This window comes from Brienomyrus brachyistius, chromosome 6, assembly GCF_023856365.1.
Source record: "Brienomyrus brachyistius isolate T26 chromosome 6, BBRACH_0.4, whole genome shotgun sequence".
Lineage (NCBI taxonomy): Eukaryota > Metazoa > Chordata > Actinopteri > Osteoglossiformes > Mormyridae > Brienomyrus > Brienomyrus brachyistius.
In genome coordinates this window covers 30,990,830-31,006,116 of record NC_064538.1, presented here as the reverse complement: position 1 = coordinate 31,006,116, position 15,287 = coordinate 30,990,830, and the positions used below count along the sequence as shown (strand labels likewise).

At 44.2% G+C, this 15,287-nt stretch overlaps 1 protein-coding gene across 1 annotated transcript; it reads left to right on the top strand.

Annotated features, from left to right (window-relative positions):
* The first annotated feature begins 2,285 nt into the window (after positions 1 to 2,285).
* ruvbl2 (RuvB-like AAA ATPase 2) lies at positions 2,286 to 8,960 on the top strand. The gene is made up of 15 exons (XM_049017654.1): positions 2,286 to 2,431; positions 3,387 to 3,441; positions 3,675 to 3,730; positions 3,821 to 3,962; positions 4,044 to 4,173; positions 4,824 to 4,890; positions 5,169 to 5,275; positions 5,365 to 5,458; positions 5,539 to 5,662; positions 5,747 to 5,841; positions 7,313 to 7,431; positions 7,516 to 7,635; positions 7,782 to 7,911; positions 8,472 to 8,586; positions 8,679 to 8,960. Exons 1-15 carry the CDS (start codon positions 2,420 to 2,422, stop codon positions 8,705 to 8,707), a joined length of 1,395 nt encoding a protein of 464 aa, XP_048873611.1. The 5' UTR covers positions 2,286 to 2,419; the 3' UTR covers positions 8,708 to 8,960.
* The last annotated feature ends 6,327 nt before the right edge of the window (positions 8,961 to 15,287 follow it).

The following is a 15,287-nucleotide window of genomic DNA, read 5'->3' as shown; positions in this document are numbered from 1 at the left end:
AGGCTGGAAAAGCAGCAGTGCTCAGACTTTGAGGACCGTAATTTGAACACCTATGCTTTAAATTATTGCAGTGGGACCTGCATTGTGGGTGACATTTTTAGGGTGGTCCTTAAGTATGCATCAAAAATAAAACTGCAAGATTCCTTAGGTATCACCCTCTAATATTGTGATGGGCAACAAAGGAAGTATTTCTGCAAAGTTTGAGTGATACTGGCGCCTATTTAGGGGTTGCTCAAGCAGAACAAAGCCGAAATTCTGAGTAAAGGTGAAATATAGATCTATCTAATGTTATTTTTACCTGTTTTTATATAACTTAACAACACTACAGCAGTTGATTGTGTTGAAACCACTGAATATGAAGCAGTGCTCAAAAATAGTGAATTTATTGTCAGTTACTTGTGAAAATGTGCGCTACGGCTCTTAATAATGTCATTCACTTTCCATTCCACCAACTGTTTCCATTCAACTGAACACAGTATTTCTAAAGACAACCAAAACAAACTTGAAAATTATTAAATATTGTTGAGAATGTTGCAAGTCATTGAATCCGTAATCCGTATCAATACAGTTTTGCAGTCAGTTGTTGGAAAGTTTATGTTTAGAACAGTCAGGGAATTGTTCGCGATGCTGTTTCACGACCGGCAACAGATATTGTTTTTGAGCTTCTTTCTTTGTCAGTATGGCAGTGTACTCCTCAATGAGTGATATTGCCCATTCAGCTGTGTCACTGACAACATGTATGTCATGTACAACATTCAAGCAGGGCTGATAATCTGTGTTTTCATTCCATAAGGCTACGTCAAGCTCCAGGAAGCCAACAAGCAGTTGCAAATGCTGAAAGAATAACAGTTCATTTGGTAACAAAGTCCTCAGTTTTCATGTTAGTGCACTGTTGCAGCTTAACTTGGATTCATTTTGCAGGTTCATCACGTCCTTTTCATTTATGTTTTTAACCATTGCTCATTTTTATTCAGAACTGACTGCTGCGTCAAAGAAAGCCAGCCCAATGAGTTCCTCACTGAGGTACCACAGGTGTCCTGCAAACTTGCTTCTGGCTACCTTTGACAGAGCTGGATTCACTGAGTCATATGCAATTAGAAAGTATGCAATAATGATGCAGACAACAATATGGCTACTGTAAACACTGCAAAGAATGTTTAACTGTTTATTCCAAAATTAATAAAGAATTAAAAGAAGCTTGAGCATAGCAACACAAAGCAGGTTATACCAATGCGATGTGCCAAAGGTAAGATTCACACTATTAACTTAAAGTCTTCAAAATCTTGTTTTCAGGGTATTTGACCCCTAAACCCCTAAATTTGTTCAAAAATCGTCCAGTAAATTTTTAAAAACACTTTCTGATGTCAAAGAACAAAACTATGGGGTCAGAGCAAGAAATTGCATAAGTTGATTTTTAAGGACCACCCTGAAACAGGCATACTATTTATTAAAAGTAAGGAGTTTGTCTCTATTATTACAGCACTGCCAAAGCTGACTAGCAGCAGCACAGACACTCACAATCACGGTGCACACTAGCAAAACAGATGCACTGCACAGTAAACATTACCAGGCAATAACGCTTGTTATTTACAACACAAAATATGTGAATATACACATGAAATAGCACCGTTACATATACTGTACCAATGGCGCCGTGCAAGGCATGGCAGTAGCCTACATAATTAGTCTCTCATACTAGACCCGCGATGTCAACCATCCCCTGTGATCCCCAAGTCCAGCAGGTGCCGCAGAGGCCAGCGTCGCCGGCATGTCACATTCCCCAAGGTACCTGCCACACCCATACCTTCCTCTCCCAGTGCGTCTTCATCCTCAGCTGCTGCAGGGGGGTCAGGTTGGGCCAGGGGGTGTGAGCTCATCCTTCTGTAGGTTGAGGGCTTTGGGGAACCATTATTTGCAGCCCCCGTTATAAAGGGTATAATAGTCTCTTGGATCACAATATACGTATAACAATAATTCTCTTATGTACATCAAAACATTTATTTGGTAGTGTAAAAATGTATATAAACTTTTATGAGCGATGACAGTGCACAGATAATAACTATCCTCGACTACTGGACTTCAGTAATTATTAATTCTGAGAGTGTCCAATCCTAAATTACACCATTAGTTACACCATGGTGGAGAACAAACTGTCTAAAAAGCCTAAAAAGCGCCTTTGCTTAACTAAGGGTTTGTTTACTGGGGTTAGTTCTTTCTATGGATATCTGTCAGACCTTAAAAAGAGTTCAGATGGCCGGAAACTTCTACATCCGGTACATTTTATCAGTAACCTTTGACTTCCGGAATATTTTATATCCGGAACTTTTAACGTTCGGAACGGTTGACGACTGAATGCCGTTTCTACTCGGAACGATTTCGGACGTACGAGCTGTGGAACGGCCGCCGCATTTTCAAAAGTATGGCAGCTCAGGTGAGGCCACGCTGTGCAATGCAATAATAAATGCTTTATTTATATATGTTTCCTTCTGGTGTTTTTCAGTAGAAGACGTGGAATTGCCCTGTGTTAATCCATTTTGCAGGTTTATTTCCAGTATGTATTTCTTGACAATTTATCGTAAAGAATGCAGTCAAGCGATGAATGAAATTAGCAACATTAGCAGCCAAATAAATGTTCATAAAAAGTTTTCTTGTCTTACACACTTAATCATACATTTTCTGAATAATTTCCTTAATCATTCATATGTCATATCTTGCTGATTAAAACGCAGTTTTTATTTACGAATTCGTACATCACGTAATTAGCTATTGGCAACGCATTTAGCTCATGACTTGTCATTAAATTAAAATAAGTTAATTACACTGGCTATAAAACTGCTTGGTTCATAGGTGTATGTTCCCTGTCTTCAAAGTCAATATATAGCGTGGTCTTCACTATATATGTTTATATCAGCGGAATCGCGATTTATTTAATGTGGTCGGGGTTAGTGGTGTGATTACTACTTAATTTAGCTATGAATTAGTTTATCCGGTTGTGAGTTGTCTTGGTAATTAACATTTTTCGCATTTTAGCACTGTATTATTTTACCTTCTCTTTTAAAGTAAAACCTAACATGTTTCTTTGTTGTGGCATGTAACCGTCACTATAGCAACGTTGCTCACACTCAATATATCAACCCAAAGCTTTATACATACTGCAAATTTAATAGGTAATCAGGCCGTAATTCACTTTAAACATTTATATTGTTCACTTTAGAATGTTTTTAAACTAGCAGATGTAAATAGGTGGTTGTAATAGCTGAATTGGTCACTGGTAAAGTTCACCAGATAATTGAAACTGACAGCATCGACACTTTGTTTTTGAGCCTAAAGCTAGTTTCCTAAAAATAAAAGTGTAACTGATATTGTCATTGTTGATTTTAATATAGATGGCAGCAACCAAGGTTCCAGAGGTGCGTGATATCACCAGAATTGAGAGAATTGGTGAGCACTGGAGAATTTTATCCTTTCATTTACAGGTTGAAGTTTTTTTTTCATACTTTATGTAGTGTCTTTTCTGAACATAGTCCTTTGTCACCTGTACTTGTGATTGTACAATACTTAAAAAGGAAGTTGATATTGGCCTTGCTATGTCTATGCATCACTCCATTAGCTGGGATTTTAGCATTAAATGTTAAGTATGATGTTAAGACCTGTTCGTTGATTGGTCTGCCCAGGTGCACACTCTCATATTCGTGGCCTCGGATTGGACGATGCCTTAGAACCTCGTCAGGTAAGCTCCCCTCTCCATGAACCGATTGGCTGTTCGCTTCTCATGGTCTACTCCTAGTGCCTGCCTTTGATGGCTGGCCTCTCCTTGCAGGTGTCCCAGGGGATGGTCGGCCAGTTGGCTTCCCGTAGGGCAGCAGGTCTCATTCTCGAGATGATCAAAGACGGGCACATCGCCGGCCGGGCCGTTCTCATTGCCGGCCAGCCGGGCACTGGGAAGACCGCTATTGCCATGGGTATTACTGCCACCCCCTACTGTCATTTCGGGCCTTTTACCTGTAGCTGGTGCTGATGGCTACTCCCCATTGGCTCTGCAGGCATTGCTCAGTCCCTTGGCCCAGACACACCCTTCACAGCGCTCGCCGGCAGTGAGATTTTCTCCCTGGAGATGAGCAAGACGGAGGCCCTGAGCCAGGCTTTCCGGAAAGCCATTGGAGTTCGGATCAAGTGGGTGCCATCACATCAGTATTAAGCTGCCCCATAGTGCACCTGTTTATACAGCATCTGTTTTTTCTCGTACCCTCTGTGCTGTCCAGAATCAGTTTTATTATTGCTAAGTACATGTGTGTGTGAAAAATTTGCAATGGTATATTAGTGCAGTCACAAGACTTTAAAAATAACAACACTAAACAGGTATATCACATTACAATAAACAGTCGTATCATTTGGAAATATCGGTGATAAATATCACAGATTGAAGCTGTGCAATAGAGCAATTAAAAAGCTGATAGATAATCTGGTTCACAAAGAACTCATTCATATGAATAAGTAAATGAGATGCTGGGGAAATTAGTGCGCTTGTCCCGTGGAGGTCTGAACCATGTGAGTGAATTTGATTGCCGTGGGGAAGAAACCTTTCTTGTGGCATGTGGTACTCATTTACCTGAAGGGGGTCTTTGGAATTCAGTCGTTGGGGTGGAAAGATTCAGCCATAACTTACTGGGCTCCTCTTGCGTCCCAAGACACTTTCAACACGTTTACCATGGGCAGAGTGCAGAACTTGCAGTCTTGAGGGACTAAAATGCTGTAATGGAATTAGGAATGTTCTTCCTTTAGGTTCTTGAAGCGGTTGTGCAGATGACGTGTTGTCTTTACAGGGAGGAGACAGAGATTATCGAGGGAGAAGTCGTAGAGATCCAGATTGACAGGCCCGCTACCGGAACGGTGAGCTGGGCTTTCTGTTGCTTGGTCTCTGAGTTGGCTGGCTTTTTACTGGGTCTCTAGATGAGCTTGGTGGCTTGTTGATCTGTGTAGGGTGGATGACCAAACCCTAATATGGCCTTTGGCTGTAGGAGGAGGACTTTTGGCTGTATGATGGATTTTATTTTTCTTCCTCTCTTATTGCCAGTTTTCCTTCCCTACTTGTAAAGATTGCAGCGGATGAAACTGTATGGAACTGCTGCACCACGATTGAATGTTTTGTTACTTATTTTGTCTCGTAGGGGGCAAAGGTGGGCAAATTGACCCTAAAAACAACAGAAATGGAAACCATTTATGACCTGGGCAGCAAAATGATTGAGAGTCTCAGTAAGGAGCGGGTGCAAGCAGGGTATGTTTCCAGATCTTTCTTACCACTGGCTTGATCCATCATGACCCTGATCATAGTCAGCTGTTGATTCTGGCTTCTGTCTTCCACAGAGACGTGATCACGATTGACAAAGCCACTGGGAAGATCACAAAGCTGGGCCGCTCCTTCACCCGAGCCCGTGACTACGATGCCATGGGTGCACAGGTAGGTCTACTTCAGCTTGTCCTCACTCCTGCTTGCCCCCAGACTGTGCCTCGTCCACTAACATCATTGCCGTGTTGCAGACACAGTTTGTCCAGTGCCCAGAAGGGGAGCTGCAGAAGCGCAAGGAGGTCGTGCACACGGTGTCGCTCCACGAGATCGACGTCATCAACAGTCGAACACAGGGCTTCCTAGCTCTCTTCTCAGGTCCGCCCTGCATCCGCCTTTGGTCACCGTTACGACGAAGCAGAGGCTCCATCTGCTAACCTGTGTGGGTGCTGTTTGTGGCAGGTGACACTGGCGAGATCAAATCGGAGGTCCGGGAACAGATCAACGCTAAAGTTTCTGAGTGGAGAGAGGAAGGGAAAGCAGAGATCATCCCAGGGGTCAGTCCGCAGCCCCCTATGGACACTTTGCCTAAATTCCCAAAGTAAAAGTGCGAACAGGATGTGTTCCCATTAATGGATGTCATACGAATAATCTGTATCAGCCCACAGTATTAAGATCTATGTCTTTTACTTCAAATGGAGCAGAACTAGCTCTTATAGCCTTAGAAGGATTATATGTCTTATATGTCCATTGATTTGTAAATTCTGTTTTCTTTGCTGTTTTGTAAATTACTTCTTTTTCAGCTTGCCACAAAAAGTAGGTCAAGTAAATATTTTAAATATTTTTTTTCTGAAACGTATTTTTGAAATTTGGGAGTTTCTAGTTTGCAAAATTGTAAATTGTAAAATTTAGGTCAATAGAAATTCCACTAGTTTTATACTGTGGCCAAACACAGGCATACAGTATTCTGCATTATTTAACTTTTTGTTACATTTTTTTTTTGTATCGCATGGAATGTAAATCCATTGCATTCCTCAAATATTTTTGATTCTGAAGTCAAAGTACTGATGTACAGGTAGTTCTCAGGTGACATAAGTAATCTGTTCCACAAACCTTTATGAAAGTCAGATTTACCTTCCCTGACCATTCATACTAGCAATACTTACTAAAGAACACATATTAAATTAATGAAAAGAGAGTGTATGTTTACTTACAGGCATGTGTTGCCTTTTTTGCATTAGTGCTTCTGTAAACTTCAAGTATTAAAGATTTTTGTATAAGTCTGGATCTACTTCAGTTTTCAGTGGAGAGCTGCCTGTAGTAACACTGCGTTCCATTTGAACTGGAAACTCATAAATTCCGTGTTCCTAGCCGGAAATTTCAGCTGGAACGCCCCCTGAAGTTAGAATTCCAACTCATGAACTCAACACAACTCTGAGCTCAGAATTCAAGATGGCTTTATCAACAGAAGTTAAAGTAGTAGTTTTATACTGTTTTTTTAGCACTTCCGTCTTATTTGTGGCTCATTAAACAAATGACTGTCCAACCTCTATCTGTGGACAGGTTGCTACGGTGTTTCTATGCACAAAATATTGTGTAATGTGTTGTTATACGCTGATATGGCTAACAATTAACCAGACTAGAACTGGGGCCCGTTTCATTAAGCAGGATTTTTTGCTTAAGTGGACAACGTGTCAGATTTAAGGTGGTCTGGGCTAAATATAAGTGGACGAAGATAAAGGCCATTTAAACTGGGTTGAGTTAAATCCGACAGGTTATCCTGTTATCCTGAGCAAGAAATCTGGCTGTTTGAAATGGGTCCCTGGTATTGTTAAATGGCTTTCTGTCTTGCTCTACTGGAACGCTGTTAACTCGTGTGTGACGTTAGTGTTCCCAGTTCCGAGCTCCAACCTCCAAGGTAAATGGAATGTAGTATTAACCTCTACCAGGCATAACTCTGTGTGATCACTTTTCACCTTGATGATTTCAGGTCTTCTGAATTATTATTAATTATTATTATTATTACAGGTCCTCTTCATCGACGAGGTGCACATGCTGGACATGGAGTGCTTCTCCTTCCTGAACCGTGCCCTGGAGAGTGACCTGTCACCCGTACTTATCATGGCCACCAACCGAGGCATCACCAGGTACTCCCTGCTCCCGAATTACACCCCTTGCCCGGTCGGCCGCCACGTTCTCGAACAATTCCTCCTGACCCCTCCAAATTGCAGGATCCGCGGAACAAACTACCAGAGCCCTCATGGGATCCCCATTGACATGCTGGACCGCCTGCTGATCATCGCTACCTCGCCCTACACTGAGAAGGAGACCCGGCAGATCCTTAAGATCCGGTAACTTCCAAAGCACACCGCCTCCTGTGGCAACATGCTTCTGCCCTGCATTTATCTCTGTGATTAGAATCTGACAATAAAGACAGTGTTTTGGGTTTGGGCTCAGGCTCCATTGTGACCCCATCACTTGTTTTTGCCCCCCCCAGATGTGAGGAGGAGGACGTGGAGTTGAGCGAGGAGGCCCACACGGTCCTGACCCGCATTGGGTTGGAGACTTCGCTCCGCTATGCAATCCAGCTGATCAGCACTGCTGGCCTCGTGTGCCGCAAGCGCAGGGTGGGTGCCATGCTCATCTTGTACCCCTATTTGTACCTGTAGCTCTGCCTCTACTTGTACTCATACCCTTGCTTCTACTTGTACTCCTACCCGTACCTGTAGCTCTGTCCCTTCTCATACTCATACCCATACTTCAACTCATCCCCCGACCCTGAAATGACCCTTTCTCCCCCTCCAATTCTACTCGTACGCCATCCTGTTCTGCTTGTGTTCTTCACCTCTATTCTACCTATTGCTCCAGAACCAGAAGTTCATTGTGTCTTTTCATATTACCTTGTATGGTTTGTGTGTTTGTACAGTTCCTGGCATGAAATAATACCCCCTGTTCCAACCATGTAGAATGCTTAATGTCCTGAAAGTGAGCGGGCAGCTTGTCCCCCGCTGCAGGGATATCACGGGGTGGGTCCATTTCCCGGCTCGCCAGATTCACCTCCCTCCCTTTCCTAGCAATTCACGTTGCCCTTATGAACAATACTCCAGACCTCTCAGTTTTAAATTCAGGCCAGGGGTCCTTCCTGGGGATGTCAGCTGAAAGTGACCCTTTCTCCCCCACCCCACAGGGCACCGAGGTGCAGGTGGAGGACATCAAGCGGGTGTACTCACTCTTCCTGGATGAGTCTCGCTCCTCACAGTACATGAAGGAGTACCAAGACTCCTTCCTATTCAACGAGACCCGTGAGTGTGCTGTCAGGGGTCCTTTTCTGAGGGGCTGTCATGGTAATTATGTAAAGATGCTCGTGTAAACCATGTCATTTCTGTGCTTTCAGAGGGAACTCAAATGGACACCTCCCAATGACTTGGACTTCCTGACTGATTTTATACATTGTTTTTGGAAATTGACAGTATCAGCACCTCACTGTAATATTCTGTGAACTTTGACAGCTGTTTAAAATGCTGTGAATGGCTATTTTAACCCCCTACTCTGGTTTCCCTGGTCCTGTTTTACAAGTTTGTGTTGCAAGCTTAAGTATGGGCCTTAGTGTAGGCTTTTCTTTCTTAAATGTACTTTCCTGAAAGAAACTAATGAAAATAAAAACAGAAAGACTGGCTTTCTTGTTATATAGTGGTATACAGTATGGTGCTAATAAGCTCACTTTTCTGCTGTCTGATGAGGTTTTACTTTCAATGGGAGCCTCATTGTTGCTGTAAAGTGCCATGTTTGCAGTTTGTCGGTGGGTTTTTAAACTGAGGAAGGGATTTATTATCAGTGCTGGTTTTTATGTGGGATGAAGGAGAGCCCCACCACAGCGAGGGGGGGGGGTCGCCCAGAGGCACTCTCATTAACGATGTGGCCCAGGCTGTTTCTTTAAAGCTTCTGTTTATTCGCTGGCTATGGTGGGTGGCCATTCATGCAGCTTTTATAGACCTGGGGAGGGAAGTCACACAGTCAACTTCACTCCCCCCCCCTTCCTCAGCAAATGTGGGTGAAGATCCGAAATGGATATACGCTTCAAAGCCTTTAATCTCGTTTATTAAAAGTTTCTCATGCCTGCGGAGCACAGTCTCTGTGGCTTCACACCCGCCATGCTGTTTGTGTCAGCTGTGAAAGTCCCGACGCCAAATGACTGTGCTGACTTGTGGTGATGGTGGGTTACATCTCTGAAAACCCAAAACACTCCAGTATTCCCAGAATGAACGTTTCTCTGTAGTCGCAACGATGCCCCTGTTGGTGGTTGTATTTTAATTGTCTTTCATATTGCAGTGCTCTGATATGGCCACTAGGTGGTGCCGTTGGACTTGCATCTGTTAGATAGTATCGAGGTGGAGTTCGCCCTCTGCTCTCTCTGTCGGTCGTCTTCGGGTCAGGTTTCCTCAGGGGTGAAATCTGACATTTGGAGATGTGGAACCTACATACAGAATAGCAGCCCTGTCCTGCACTGCTGGGCTCTGACTGAGCAAGCCTTTCTTTGGAGATGACATTATCATTTTTGCCGCAAGCTGGTTATTGTACAGTTTATGAACTTCCAGTCCGAGTGGCTACTCTGGACTGATCAGTATTCTAAACTGTGATTAATTAGAATGATTTACATCCGGACAGAATCCCACATCTATGAAGCTGGTCATTCGGTGCGCATGCACACACCTTTTTACAGTTGATTTAATCAAACTGCTCTTTCCGTCAGGAAGCCGTGAGGCAGCCAGGAGGAATTTGACTCGCGGGAATGCTGTCAAGGATGTCGGGCAGACACAGGGGTCATTTATGAGCCGGGGTGTACGCCTAACCCGAGCAAACAGCTTTACAGAAATGCTCTCGCCTGCTGAAAGTGCGGCCTTTGTCCCGGCGAGAGAGAAGCGTAAAAATAACTGCAACTGACCAACAGAGACGCTGGCGGATGGCAGAAAGAGCGTCCTGTTTGCTTGGAGAGCAGCGGCCCTCGGCAGGGCTGCCAGGGAAGGCCGGCAGATTAACAGCATGGGATTCAGTTTGGAGATGAGGGCATAAATCACAGCCGGTCATTAACGCTCCTCAGCCCATGTTATGGGGCAGATGTACCAGGTCCTGCATGTCTCCCAGTTTACTAGGTTATCAGTGCCTCACTTTTTTTTAAAAAGTGTAATTTAATTTTCATTTTATTTCAAAATGTGTTTTTTTTTTTTTTTCGGTTGGGTTAGTCATGATATAAATGTTGCTGTTTTAGTGATTTTTTGGTCTTTTTGGTTGTTTTTTTTTGTTTCTCTTGTTTTGGCTCATTGTATTTTAAATGGTGTCTGGTGATCTTCCTCGAGTCGTTATCCTCCCAAAGGTGTTCAGCATGGCATGCCAAGATTTCCTGGCTCTTCTGTCCACCTGGTTGTCAGTGTCGCTCGTGGCAAGGTGTACACACCATGGTATTCCTGCTGGAGGAACATACCAGGATCCAGGATTATCCCAGCGGGTGTAATCCGCGAGGTCTCCTGGGGGCAACGCTGAGGGGTGGTACCCACCTCCGGCCCCTCTCCTGCTATCAGACTGCTTAGCATCTGCATAGTTAACTTTGATCAGCTAGCTGGTGTGTGATTTGGAATTCAAGACACTGGACACACATTTACATGTATGTAACAGCTTTATTACCTTACCCTGTAGGTTTTGCAAACTACCCCAACACTTTTGATTTAGCTAATTTTAGGTTTATAATGGAATAATATAGATCTGCTGTAAGATTTCTTACATGAGCATGAGAGTATGAAAGTGTGTCACGCCAGAAGTGTGAGAATTGGCAACCCTGTAGCATGAGAGTATGAGGAATCCAGACCCCGTCCATCACCATGGCAATGCAGACGCCGTGACAGCTGTCGGCCTACGTCACAGATCTGTGCATTTGTCATGGTTGCTATGGAACTGCGCATATCAGGACTTGGTGTAAAGACAGGCATATCAGGCAGAAGGTGTAAGGTGAAATAATGGTGAGCTCAGGACAGCTGAGGAAAGGTGACGCATGTGCAGGTAAGCGATGTTTCAATGTGCGTGTTTGTGTGCCTGTGTGTGCGTGTGTGTGCAATGGAGTGCTGTCACCCCCCAGCATGCCGGAAAACAAACAAAACCCCCACAACAATGGCCGCCGGTCAAGGCCGTTTCCCTTCTGCGGCTGTTACCTGTTTACCTCCAGCACCGACACATTCCTGAGCCCTTGGTAATGCACCCCCCCCCTTCAGTGGGTGTGGGTGGAATGGAGGGACATGCCTTTCCCATCTTGTCACCCTCTCTGGATGGCTGTGCACTTTGGTTTGCTTTCTGAGGTGACACTGGGTCTGTCTGGGTGGTTTGGCTGGGCAGGGCAGTCATGTGACCCGGCAGGCTATAGCACTTTATCTAGCTTTACACAATGGGGGGAGCTATATACCACCTTAGATAAGAGTGCCTGCTGCATGAAATAACATGTCCGCTTTCCAAAAACATATCTCCAGGCGATCCCCGTTTCTTCCTCCTCTGTTTTGCCACCTTGACCCTATTGTTCACTTCCAGCAATTGAGTCGTGCTCTTTCTACTCTGCAAACAGGAAGCCTGCTCTCATTCCTTCCCTTTGGATCAATACAGGGGCAGCACTCTAGCAAGGCCCCCAGTCTGTGAGATCTGGGGTAAAGACGCCGGCGTCCTGAATCCCTGCCGCAAAGGGCTGGAGCCTGTGGAGCTGGCGGCCCAGAAGCCGTCTGTTTCGTTTGCCTGTCCACCTGTTTCCATCGCATTGCGTGATCGACTTGTTAGCTCAGCTGCGACCTGTTCGCTCTCTTTCCAGTGTGTTGCGTCACAGAGTATTCATTCATTCACCATGCAACCCACTGTGCAATTCTATCTATTACTGAGCAGTTACTACAGAATTCTGCACAACACTTTCCCTGTCACTCAGCACTGCTACTGTTTATTTGCATTTATTATGCACTGTTACTGTTTATGGATGTCTAAATGTCTTATTACTGTCTAGATATATTTTTTGTGCTACTGTACACCTTCAGTTTCCTTCTGGAAGAATATCTATCTAGCACATTGGAGATAAAATAAAGAGTCAACTCTTTATTTCTAAACAAATCTGTATTTTTAAATATTTCTTTAATGGCAGTTCTGCTGTCAGAAGGCTACCCTGAGCGGCAGGCTGCTTCCAGGTTCAAAATTTTGAAGATAGTAGTACACAGGAATAATGTGAAGCACGTTATCTGGGAACTTATCCGACAGTTTCTCATGAATCAGAGGATGACATCAAGTGACCTGCAAAAAGACTTGGAAAGTCCCTTAAAGCGAAGAAGAAGCCCTTCATTAATGAGAAACAGAGAAGATACAGGCTGCAATATATATTTTATTCACAGACATACACCCATAAATTGAGAAATGACTGAAACAAAAAAATGTGCCGTGGTCTCTTAATTTTTTTCCACAGCTGTATCTGTCTATTTGTCTGTCTATCTATCCATCCATCCATTCACCTGAATGTCTGCTACGCCCACGGGCTCAGCAGATGTAGACAGTTGGCCACCATCGGCCTCACCTCTGCATTATTGCCTGTGGGTCGGCCCATTCTGCGACAGGGTGGCTGTTTACTGTAGAGCAGACATTGATGTTTGAACAGTGTCCTGCTGTTTTATGACCTTTTGCCCGCTTTGCCTCTGCTGCTGTTATGTGACTGCAGCATGTTGCTGATTTAGGTTTCACAGGTCGCCGGAGCTGGATAAATATTAGCTGACGAGTGGGAACATGTACAGTGGAAACTGGAGGTTAATGAGCTTTGCAGTGAAATATTAAAACCTTAAGAGTGAATCCTTCAACACTCCCTAAAAGTATTTTATTGTGTTTACCCTAAACAAAAGCATGTGAAGTTCTGTATCATGTTACCTTTGTACTTTAGATGGGCATTTGTGTTTGTGTGCCATGTGATTGACTGGCATCCCATCCAGGGTGTTCCCTGCCCTGTGCCCTGTGACAGACTGGCATCCCATCCAGGGTGTTCCCTGCCCTGTGCCCTGTGAAGGACTGGCATCCCGTCCAGGGTGTCCCTTGCCCATTGCCCTGTGATGGATTGGCATCCTGTCCAGATTGTCCCCTGTCTTATGCCTTGTGCTTTCTGGGATAAACCACAGGGTGACTGTGACCCAGTACAACATAAGTGGTGGTAAGAGTGATGGATGTTAAAGACCAGAATTTAGATTATGAACTTCTCAGAATCACTTGGTTCTCCAAGATCTTTGGTGAGAAAGATCAGTATCTGAAATCTGAAACCAGTGTGTTATGTGAAGTGTGTGATGTGGACAGTCTGCAATGTGAACAGTGCGTAATACTCTCGTTACTGTTACTGAGTAAGTGTAAATCTGACGACAGGAATGGCTCCATGCGTGCTGCTTCACATCCGGCAGGTCTCCATGACAGTGGGACGCAGATGTGGCCTCGCAGTCCTGTGCCCCAGGTGTCCTTTGGTCACACCCTGTGCAAGGGGGTGACTCTGTCACACGTTATGACGACACGGAAGGGACTCTGTTCCCCGCGAGAGGGCTAGATTGGCTGCTGCTGACGAGTGGGCCTGCTGAACAGATGACGTGAGCGTGGAAACCCGTGGGAGGGGCCTGGAAATGAGCCTGAGAAATTATATGTTTTTTACCCATCATGCACCATGCCTTACCCAGAGTTTTATAGAACAGCAAAGGAACAACATTTAGAAGAAGCTGCACCTTTAACATCCTTTCCTGCTCAGATCATGGTTGAATCCTTGCATAATAACACGTTGTATTCCTCCATTGCGGACCAGCAGGCCATGGCAGTGGCTAGAAGAAACCTTGCTTCATGTGGCCACGAGAAGGTCCTTTGCACTGCTATCCATCCCTTTCAGACTGTCAAGGGATTTTGGAGATGGTTTTAGAAGAACATCTCAGTCCAGCAGAAGAATGACAGTGACTGAAGCTTCTCAAGGACTGAAGGAAGCCAGGTGCTGCTGGTGGATGTGTCTAATGAGAATGTGGCTGCTCCTCAGGGAGGGTCCCCTTTACTAGGGACCGACACATTCACCATCTCTGGTCTGACAGCCATAGACGGCATCGACTCCCAAAGCAGCCTGCAGTGGGACACTACCAGGTACACTTACATTTTGCGGTAACACTTTATTTAAGTCAATCATGTGTATTACATTATAGATGCCTTCATAATGCATTATAATGCGTTAATAAACTATTATACAGGTGGCAATAACTATTTCTAAAAATATATAACACATTATAATCATAGCCATGTTTATTATGCATTATGACTGCTCTATGAATCTCTCTTCTATACCTTCATAATGCATTTACAGTGCATTTAGATGAAAGCTTCATAAACCATTCATAATGCTTAATAAACCTGGCTATAATTTGTTTTGCCTTTTTATAAATAGTGATAGCTGTGTTTATATTTTATGCATGCATTATAATGAATTACAAAGATATCTATTATGCATGATGATGACTGCTTTCAGTGAAGTGTTACCAAGTTTGCCCTGTATCCAGTGCAGGGATATCTTTAAATTAATTCCAGAACATTCAGTCCGCAAGCGGTCCAATTCCATCGTGCTTCACGCCTTCTCCATTCTGGCCTCAACTCCGGCGAAGTGTCAATGAATCGTAGTGTCACACTGGATTCAGTCTCCATTGCTTTTTTTAAGACCAGTGTGATGTGTCTGATCTTACTTCTTGAAACTGGGGGGGGGGGGGGGCACAGAGGCAAGGTCCTGGTATCTCTTTCAGTGCACTTTGACTGCGGCACTGAGTTCCCTCAGGTTAAATACCTTCCAAGATGTACTGTCATCTGCTCCTAGAACATTATATAAGCATGGATCATTTTGGAAAGCTGAGGTCCATGTGGTATTAATTCGAATTTCCTCTTTAAAAAAACACCCAAGGCTATTGTTCTCCTGCATTTCGCTGGGGAGAGTGGGATGCGC